Source organism: Sinocyclocheilus anshuiensis, unplaced genomic scaffold (genome assembly GCF_001515605.1).
Source record: "Sinocyclocheilus anshuiensis isolate Anshui unplaced genomic scaffold, SAMN03320099.WGS_v1.1 scaffold369, whole genome shotgun sequence".
Taxonomy (NCBI): Eukaryota; Metazoa; Chordata; class Actinopteri; order Cypriniformes; family Cyprinidae; genus Sinocyclocheilus; species Sinocyclocheilus anshuiensis.
The window spans coordinates 2,064,611-2,075,347 of record NW_015540935.1 but is presented as its reverse complement, the minus strand read 5'-3'; the positions used below and the strand labels follow the sequence as shown (position 1 = coordinate 2,075,347).

At 37.1% G+C, this 10,737-nt stretch overlaps 1 protein-coding gene across 1 annotated transcript in view; it reads right to left on the bottom strand.

The window, feature by feature from the left end:
* LOC107689562 (receptor-type tyrosine-protein phosphatase U-like) overlaps positions 1-10,737 on the bottom strand; it is a 286,005-nt gene that overhangs the window by 156,045 nt on the left and 119,223 nt on the right. Inside the window, exon 3 of the mRNA XM_016487583.1 lies at positions 4,475-4,746. Within this exon, the coding sequence (XP_016343069.1) occupies positions 4,475-4,746 (272 nt within the window). The remainder of the gene's footprint in view (positions 1-4,474; positions 4,747-10,737) is intronic.

The following is a 10,737-nucleotide window of genomic DNA, read 5'->3' as shown; positions in this document are numbered from 1 at the left end:
CAGTGCTGGGTAAAATAGGGACAAACCCAGCAATTGGGTTGTTTTGACCCAGCGGTTGGGTTACTACCCAGAAGGTTGGGTTAAACATTTAACCCAACCGCTGGGTCAAAACAACCCAATTGCTGGTTTTGTCCCTATTTTACCCAGCACTGGATTGTATTTAACCCAGCATTTTTTAGAGTGTAAGAACTTACGAATGGCTGGTGCGACCCTACCCTGAATTCTAAACTAAACACTTAACAGTAGAATATGTTTTGCTGGCAGTCATGGAATTTAGAGATGAGGGCTGTTCTTCACACAGATACTAATTTTGCAGACTACTCTATTCACATGCTTCTGTGACACGTGAAGAAGAAAAAAAACAGTCTGTTAATAACTGTTCATAAAAGTGTGCAAAACATACCCCATAGCATAGTACTACTGGGTTGCAACAATTCAAGTTTTTTGAAATTGTATATTCGTATGTTAGTTTAAAACATTAAGGCTGGATTGCACCAAATGTAAAACTAATTAGCATGTTAAAGACGTAAACTAGTGGAGTGTTTGCATGCTCAGTTACGAGTCCATTTCCATCTCTTCTCACTATCACTTTGCTTGTATATTGTTCCTGCTTTTAGTTTCTAAAAGTAAGATTAAATTCCGCATGATTCAAAATGTGTTTAGTTTTTCCCTCCTCACACACTGACTATCAGAATCGGAATCCCTTTAGGTGGAGCTTGACTTTTAGGAAACTCTATGTTAAAGAAAAGCATCTACACAGCTTGATAAGCCTGACATCCATAGAGCCCTTAGTTGGCAGCTAACTGCTCAAAGTGGTTACACAAATGCATTGTATCAGCCGCATAGGGAGAACTCTATACCAGTCGTAGTGGTGACAGCGCGTGCTGGAGTCGAATTATCCTTTTTGTTTTTCCAGGTAGGATTAGAAGGAGGGGGATATGATATCCTTAATAGAAGCTGCCGCCCCATGGGCCTGACTGCTGATCTCATCTCTACAGACCCACTCGGGTACTCATGTAGCACTCATGTGCTCTCTCATTCCTCCATTCTATCTTTCATTCATTTATTTTCCTCTCTCTTTCATCCGCTGTCACCCAAAGGGAGCATATGTGAATTGATTTAATCTGTGTGAGCCGGGTGGAGATGCCCGAGAGGTTTCTAGTGACCCGTGAGCCATAACTGAGAGAGATAGAGAGCGTGAGAGGGATGAGAAACAAACAGGTCAGACCAACACGGATTACAGAATGAAAGGCTGGAGGAAAGAGAGGGTGAAATATGAATGTATATTCAGTCAAAAGTTTGGAATAATTAAGATTTTTTAAAATGTTTTTGAAAGAAGTCTCTTATGCTCACCACTCTTATCCATTTATTTGTTAAATATTGTGAAATAGTATTATAATTAAAAATTTAAAATTCTCTTTGAATATGTTTTGTAAAACGTAATTTATTTATGTGATTTCAGCATAATTTCTCCAGTCTTCAGTGTCACATGATCCTTCAGAAATCATTCTAATATGCTGATTTGCTGCTCAAGAAACATTTATAATTATTATCAATGGAACAAAAAAACTTTTTGCGGAAACCATAATACACTACCATTCAAAGTTTTTTTTTTTTTTTTAATTCAGCGAAGGATCAAATAATAATCAAATCAAAATAATCAAAATGACAGTAAAAGCATTTATAATGTTACAAAAGATTTCAAATACACATATACATGATGTTTTATGGACTTTCTATTCATCAGAGAATCCGGTATGAAATGTATCATGGTTTCCACAAAAATATTAAGCACAAACACCTGAAAAATATGAGAACTATTATTAATAATGAGCACTGATAATACTTAACACAACAGATGCTCTTTACCTGTCCTGTTTGCACAAAACAGATGCAGTATTCATCTAAATAAATGTAAAAAAATGCAAAGGGGAATACAACACATATTATGCAAACCTAAAATAATACTTTAAAATTACAAATATACTTTGTGCGTTTAATCTCACTTTAATTACCAGTTTCTTTGCTGTTGACCTTTCATGATCAAATCCACCCATACAAATAACCAAAAATGACTATGGCTTAATTAAACATTTTTTGGTTTGTTTATTTGTTAGTTTGGCAGCACAGCTGAAAGATGTGTCAAAGTGTGAATTTGCGGTTCCTCCAACCTGACGCACATTCACTTGAGCTTTTGGTGAGAAAGGTCTATTCATCAGTGGTTCATTTCACTTTTTTGTGATGCGTTTGGTGTGAAATGGCCTTCAGAAGGCATCTGCCTACATTTCAGAACATCTTTGGGATTGCCGGTGCACCTGTGACGCTTTAAACGCCTCGCTATGTAAGCAGCTGACTAGGCTTTGGAACAGAGTTTGTTATTCTTCTGCTCTGCTCCTCATTATCTGCTCTTGACAACACAAATGCAGCAATTTATCTGCATCTTCATGTGCATTTGTGTCTGTCCCTGTTCCTTTACACAATTACACACAACATTCATCATGCGCTTACATATTATAAATTACGGTGTCATACATGACTGCAGGCAATTACTACAGGCTAACTACAGTTGACTAACATGCCTCTCCACATCTCCAAACACCTCAAATTTACCATATTCCATGTGTATTCCACCACAGCACGTCTGAACAAACCAGACACCATTCTCAGAGAAAAAAAAAATAAATGAGACAGAAAGCGAGCAATAGAACCAGAGGGCTAAGATAATTTGTTCACATTGTCTGTCCGGGAACCCTGTGGCGCACTGTGTGTGTGTGTGTATGTGTGTGCATTGATTGTGGCAGGGATGTAATCTCATTAAGGCTGCTCTGATTTATGGAGAGAGGAGCGATACGGGTCAGGGTTATGGAAACCACACCAGACCTCCTCTTTCAAACGGGTTATGCACACATGCAGGGGGCAACTGATTCTATACTCATGCACACACACACACACACACACGCACACACACACACACACATACTCAACTTACTGGTCATTATGGGCTTTTTGGAGAGCAAATGAGGGGCAGGTTATTAATCATAGCCTTTAACAAGGTGACAATGTTCTGTGTGCTAACCATCAGAAGAACAAGTGATTCAATAACACACACTGCTGACCAGAGCCAAGAGCTGAAGATAATAGATTATTTAGTGGTTGGGCAAAAGTGTGCTTGTCGATATATATACAGTGGTGTTTCTAAAGAAATAATGTATATACCCAGTCAGACTGTAAATGTCAATATTTAAAGGGTATTCACCATGGAAAACAGGTTTTTTTGTTGATCTTTTGAAAAAAAAAAAAAAAGACACATCTAAAGTTCCCTTTCCAGTCCAACCCAAACAACATTTATTGAAATTGAGCCAGAAAAACTACTTTTTCAAAAATCTTTATGGTATATTGAAACCAGAAGCAGGTAGGAGTGAAAGACTTTCACAGGTTTGCCAACTTTTCAGTGACATTTTTATTAACCAGAGGGTTACTAAAAACTATTCACCAGTAGTGGTGGAAAACATTAAAACTAAATGCAAATATATTGTTTTTGCAAGGAAAAGAACACTAACATTTGACCGCATTTGCTTTAAATAAATTAATAAAATTGAACATTCAGCAACTGAACTTGACCCAGCTGATGATGAATAACAGAGTAAACTATTAGGAAGGTTAGCCAATCGCAACAGTAATAATTTACATAAATGGTCTTAAAGGTACAGTAGCAAAAACATTAGGTTTACTTCACATGGTCAAAGAAAGGCTAACATTTATTAGTGTTTCTGATACATTTTCAAAAGTTTGAGGTCAGCAAGTTATTAAGATATTAAAACTTTTATTCAGCAAGGATATATTAAATTGATCAAAAGTTTCAGTAAAGGCATTTATAATGTTACAAATTATTTAAATTTTGTGCTTTTCTTTTGGACTTTCTATCCATCAAAGAAAAAGTATTATAGTTTACACACAAATATTGAGCAGCACAACTGTTCTCACCATTGACAATAATTATAAATGTTTCTTGAGCAGCAAATCAGCATATTAGAATGATTTCTGAAGGATCATGTGACACTGAAGACTGGAGTAATGATGCTGAAAATTCAGCTTTGATCACAGGAATAAATTACATTTTACAATATATTTGAATATAAAACAGTTATTTAAAATGTAATAATATTCCATGATATTACTGTTTTTTTTTTATAAAATAGCAAGCTTGATGAGCATAAGAGACTTAATTCAAAAACATGACTGACACCACACTTTTGAATGGTACTGTACTGTATAACGTTACAATAATTTATTACAATAGTAATTACAGTAAGTATTAATTAGAAGTACATTAAAGTATAATCAAGTAAGTTAATGTGCTTTTTGTGCTTGTTTGTTTTTTTTTTCTGAAAATTTGGGTTACAGGACTTTGACCCGTAATTTGCAACATAAAGTCAACATGCATTTGAGTGTTTGCGCGTGACATTGGTCTCACCTGGTACTCGCTGGGCCAGAAGGTGCTGACGGCCAACTCCACCTGATGCCACTGCCGCCCCTGAGAGCCGGAAACATTCCACACGGCATTTCCCCGCGAGCCACCGTTTACCCGCACATACACGCTCAGGCCCCCGGGACTGTGTCCATCACGGCTGTACAGAAAATAACTGAACTGCACACAGTGTGTGTCGTTCTCACTCAGCGGACGTAACATGAGCTGAGCCCGCTGCCCTGCACCATACTGAGAAGAGTTCACCAGCATGTAGGAGCCTGGAGAGAGACAGGGAGAGAGAGATTGTCATTTTCTTGATTCACATGGCACTGTTTGTTCTAGTTGCACTTTTGGGCAACACTTTATTTTAAGGTGTCCTTGTTACACATGTTACATGTACTTACTATTATAATAACAATCAATTATGCATACTTACATGCAAGTAACCCTTAGCCAAACCCAAATCCTAACCATATAGTAAGTACATGTGGTTAATTAATATTACTTCAGTACTTATATGTATAATTACACTGTAACATGTACACCTTAAAATAAACTGTAACCCCCTTTGGCTATTTATTTTGTTACACTGCACAAATTGCCGTGTTTATGATAAAACAGAACTACATGTGTCCAAGCAGTACACAAAAGTGTTGCATCATTCCTTAACGAATCAGAGTTTCTGAACAAAATGGTTGAGCGAATTGTATAATGACACACTTATTTAGACAGTCACTTGTTGCCACCTACTGCCGTAATGATGTAACCTTCAGAAAGAGTGACTGAAAAATCCCCAGCACTAATACACATAAATTACACTTTGAACTTTGTGTTGGGTAACAGAGATGGAGCTCCTGCTAAGCCCACATTTAGACACAGTGATCATAAATGATTGCTGTGGTGTTGGGGCAGGGCAGAGATCACTGTGGGTAATGTAGTTTAAAGCAGGTGTAATCAGTGCAGTCATGATGGCAGCTCTGCTTGGGTACTCCACCGTTATTAATCACACTGACACAGTTATTAAACCTCTAATGTCTGCCACCAGGGTACCACAAAAACTACATTACATACAGCGAGAAACTAACAGGTGCAAATTAAAGAAACCCCAACAAATATTACACAGACACAAACATAAAAAACTGAGTGTTGCATCTCAGTGACAAGTAACACTACTTTGATTACGCAATGTCTTGAGCACATTATCTGCTGTCTTTCTTTTGTTCTCATTCCTTTTTGACCCAGATTTGTACTTTTCCTTCCTTCAATGTGAACATATGGATTTTTTTTTTACTAGTTTTATCATTCGCTACGTGAAAATCTAAAGTCTGGTTTCTTAAAATAGTCCTCAAGCCACGTGATTTAAGGATTCACTCCTGTCTGTAGAACAAACAGTACAGGATGACAGATTGAAGAATAATAATTAATTTAGTATGAACAATAACAGATCTACAGTAAGTTTAATAGTGTTTCACAGATGTGACACTTTTCTGTAGCTTGACATGTTGTTTTCTAGAGTGGAATTCAGCAAAATTACAGCTTTCAATGTCAAAATAGGTGGCAGCCATTAACAATCATTTTGAGTCTCTTGCTTTTTTGTATTATTTTTGCAATTCATAAAAATAAACCCAAAGCTGTTATAACATCTGTCAGGAAGGCTCCTGCTCGGCTGGCCTTATTTATCAACTGAAGAACATCTATTCACTTAGAACATCACCCGAACCCACACAGATTCAATGAAACCACAGCGCAAGAATAGACAAGTAAAGTTAAAGAAATGAAAATAAGGATCCCAATCATTTGGTTGTGTAACAGATTGGTGCCGTGGCCCGGATATGGGCAGGACAGCTAGTGAAAGCTATATATATAAGAGTTGTAAACTTCACTTCCCTGGCCTCAAGAGGTGTGCTAGAGGTGTTTAGCATACTTCTTTGTGCAATTGTCTCCAATACCGGATGACACTGGTTCCAATCCCGCTCAGAGTGCTGTGAGTAGGACATTGGTGCCATGACCCAGATAGTGGCTAGTCTAACAAAGGACAGCTAGTAAGAGCTGTATCCGTTAACATCCTTCCCTGGCCTCAAGAGTTGCGTTAGAAGTATTTAGTGTACTTCTTAGAGCAATCGCCTCTCATGCCAGGTGACACTGGTTCGAATCCTGTTCAAAGTGGTACAAGTAGGACATTTGGTGCCATGACCCGGATAGGGGTGAGTGTAACAAAGGAAAGCTAGAGCTATATATGAGGTAAGCTAGAGGTCTTTAGTGTACTTCTTAGCACAACTGACTCCCATGCCGGGTGACGCAGTTTCTCGAAGTCAGAGCGGTGTGAGTAAGACCACTTACAATAAAAGTACAGCATATCTTTCCTCTTACAGAAAAAATACATGAACTTCACATGTTAATATCACACGCAAAATATGTGAGACACATGTGAAACCATTGTGAAAAATGTGGTTTTGGACTATTTTCTTGGTGTTATTGTGTGAAACCCATGTGTTTCACATGTATTTCACATGTGATTTTTACATGTGATTTCATATGTGAAGTTCATGTGTTTTTTCTGTGTCATGAAGCAAATCTAGCTAAAGGTCAAAACAGTGTGTGTAGAGGCACTAAACCCATTACTAGATTGACCTATAATAGAAAATTATGAAATATACCATGGAAGATAACAGATAAAACATTTACTACAGGGATATTTTTCCACATATTTTAAATATTGGAGATATTTTCAGTGTTTTTGCCTTAAGACCCTGCAGTGATTGTAGGAAATTGGAAATACCATATGTAAAGGCATTTACATGTAAAGGCCGAGAGCCGGTGGACTAAATGATAATGAGCGACACCTGTTCCACTCACCGGTCTCGAGTCCCACGGAGGAGCTCCGGAAGGATAAAAGGAGGAGTGACGACAGTGCAAGATGAGAGAGGACCAGGCCTCGACTATTTATGTTGTTTTGGTTCTGTTTGTGCGTGGCAGTTGTCCGTGAGGGGCTGCCACTTTTACTTTAATTTTGTGTTTGTTTATTTATTTATTAAAGTTTTATGTGTAAATGTTCGCTGGATCCCGCCACCTTCTTCCCCAAACTACGAACTTTGTTACATTGGTGCCGAAACCCGGGAAGAAGGAGGCGGGAACCGGCAAACATTTAAACACAATTTAATAACAAAGACACAAAACTGAAAATAGCGCGACAGCCCCTCACTTATCCTTCAGCTCCCACGGCTCTCGGCCCCGCCCCACTCGTCACACTATAGTACTATACAATGAACATATTCATGTTCCACAGTTTACATGGTAGCACAAAGTACTTAAGAGTAAGAATTGTATGGTAGTACCATGGTATATTTCCACCCGGAAAATGGCGCATATACCAAAAAAAAACAAAAAAAAAAACACATATGATTCAGTAATGGTAACTTTTTGTTACTGAAGCCCATTGCAAATAACTTTAGTTGAAGGTCAACAGCTGCCCTCCATCTGCATTTGAAATTTAAAGCATGTAGTTTCTTACGCTTGACTGTTTCAAACAACAACCCGCTGAAGAACAAGTTTGCAGCTCCATCGTCTGGAAGAGAACATGAGCGTTTGTTTTTAGACTGACTGTCAGGTTTGTATGCATGAGCGCTCCCGTGGAACGGACTTTAGAGCTGCGGCTTAAAGAGAACAGAGGATAAAAGAAGCTCCTTAAATCAAAAGTCCATCTGACAGGCTTTATGCAGATCAGCGCCTGAATGAGCATCAGGGCCTGCAGTGAATCGCTATGACAGTCACACATGAAAAAGTGGTGCATCCTGGGAGAACTCACAGCAACAGAATGAAACTTTTAGATATACTGGCAATTTTAGTACCTTTGAATGCAGCATGCTGACTGGAAATTGGATGCAATACTTAAATAGTTTTTGGTGGATCATAATTTGGTGGGTGGTGTGGGTTGCTCAGATTAACTACTAAAGTAACCAGTGTTGGGGAAAGTTACTTTTAAAAGTAATGCATTACAATATTGCGTTACTCCATAAAAAAGTAACTAATTACGTTACTTGGTTACTTTTTATGGAAAGTAATGTGTTACGTTACTTTTGCTTTACTTTTTAAATCTGGACAGGGCTTGCTTGTTTGTTTTTAAAATAAAAAAGTTCTATTTTTGGCAAATATAAAAGCCTTTTCACACCAAAAGTGAAATGAATAAGCCTCAGGCTGAAGGGAAAGTAAATTTACGTCCGTACAGTAGAATGCAGAAGAAGAAATTACAACACACTTTTTGTTTGTCTAGACTCTAGAGTAATTTGTGCTTATTAGTATGGTTGAACTGGATCATCGAAGGTCAGAAGCAAAGACACTGGTTAATAGAATGGGATTAAATACATAAAGGATATTTGTGTTGTTTAACATTTAATTATTGCAGGTTTGCGTCATATTCTGAGTTGCATTATTTTTATTCATTTTGAGGAATACTGAATCTGTTTTTTTGTTTTTTGTTTTTTTTTTGTGAGTGAGCTGAATTAATGCATATTCATATTTATTTTAGAACTGCAGTAACATCTTCTGATTTCTGTCACCATGGCAACACCAGAGCTGTCAATCAATAAATTGGAAAAAAAAGTAACTCAGATATTCTCTTGTAAATTAAAAAGTAATGCGTTACTTTACTAGTTACTTGAAAAAAAGGAATCTGATTACGTAACTTGTGTTACTTAATGCATTACCACAACACTAAAAGTAACTAACCTAATGTAGTTTTTCATGCTTAAAGTCAACAAGAAACCAGAATGTACTCTTATTTATTTTATAAATAAATGAGTACATAAATGTTATTTCACTATTATTTAAATGCAATTTTAGTTTATATAGTCTATTATATTTGTAGTTTATTCATATTTTGAATTAGCTTTAGATTTTTTTATATTGTAATTTTGAGTAATTTTGTTAAATTATTTTGCATTATTATTATTATTATTATTATTACTGCTGTTTTTATATTACTATTTAGCTGTAATTAATTTTAACTTCCGTTTTCATTCATATTTAAATTAAGCAAACAACTGTGGTGGAAAATTTGACAAAGAAAATAAAAGAAAATAATCAAATTAGAGGAGGACAGAAAGGACTGTAATGAACGAAAGGCTGTTTCATCTGTTTCAATGTTTCATCTAATATTTATATTCAATTTAATTTTGAAATGGAAAAATTAACCAACCAGAATTGAGTATTCCAGAGAGCTGTATAATAACAGCAAATAACTAAAGTTAAAAAAAGACTTCACCTTTTGGAAAACATCCTGTGTTGCTCTGAAATATGTCCCAATATGCAAGTAAAATTGTTTGTAATTGCTGTTTCTTATTGACTTAAAATACATAATTTGTTTTTCAAGAGTTGGCAATTTCTGTGGATGAATTAGTAGTATATCAACCTGAACATACTGAAATTGTTTCTGACATCTTAAATTGGGATGTTAAGAACCCAAGCTCTTTGGTGGCTGGTACGGCTTGAGACACTTCAAAGCCTGAAATTATAATAATGTCTGAACCCTACACACAGCTCCAATGTACAATCTCAGCTCCACTCGCACCCGCCACACATGCTGCTGTAACCAAGGCTGAGCTTCCTGGAGGCTCTGGGTCCATTTCTCAGAAGTTATTAATTTCCCTCTCCCACTCCTTCCTCTGGTGGCGCATGTAGGAGCCTGCCTCCTCTCAGCTGACGGGTGTGAGCGCCAGGGACCATGACCCAAATTAAAATTTTCACACGCTCGTTTTTCTGGAGCCCATTTTCAGGCCCTGACAGGTGGCAGGGGAGAGACGGGAAGTCAGACAAATGGATCGTGGCAGAGCGCTGCTGGAAATTTTCCTTATTTACTGATAACACTTTATGAAATGAAACAGTGAAACACAATAACCTAAAGATGATGGTAATCCGGTAAAAGAACATTCTGAGTTCAGAACAACAAGGGAGAGTCCACCCAAAATGTAAATTCTGTCATCATTTACTCATGATAATGTGGTTCAAAAACTGTATGACTTTCTTTCCTCTGCTGAACACAAAAGAAGATGTCTTGAAGAATGCTGATAACCAAACAGTTTTAGTCCCCATTGACTTCCATTGTATATTTTGTCCAAATAGTGTGAGACAATGGGAACCAAAACTTAGATACTAACATTCTTCAAAATACTTTCTTCAGTGTTCCACAGAATGAAGTGAGTCAAAAGGGCATGAGATTACGTTTTTGTTGTTGTTTGTTGTGTGTGTGTGTGTGTGTGTGTGTGTGTGCGTGC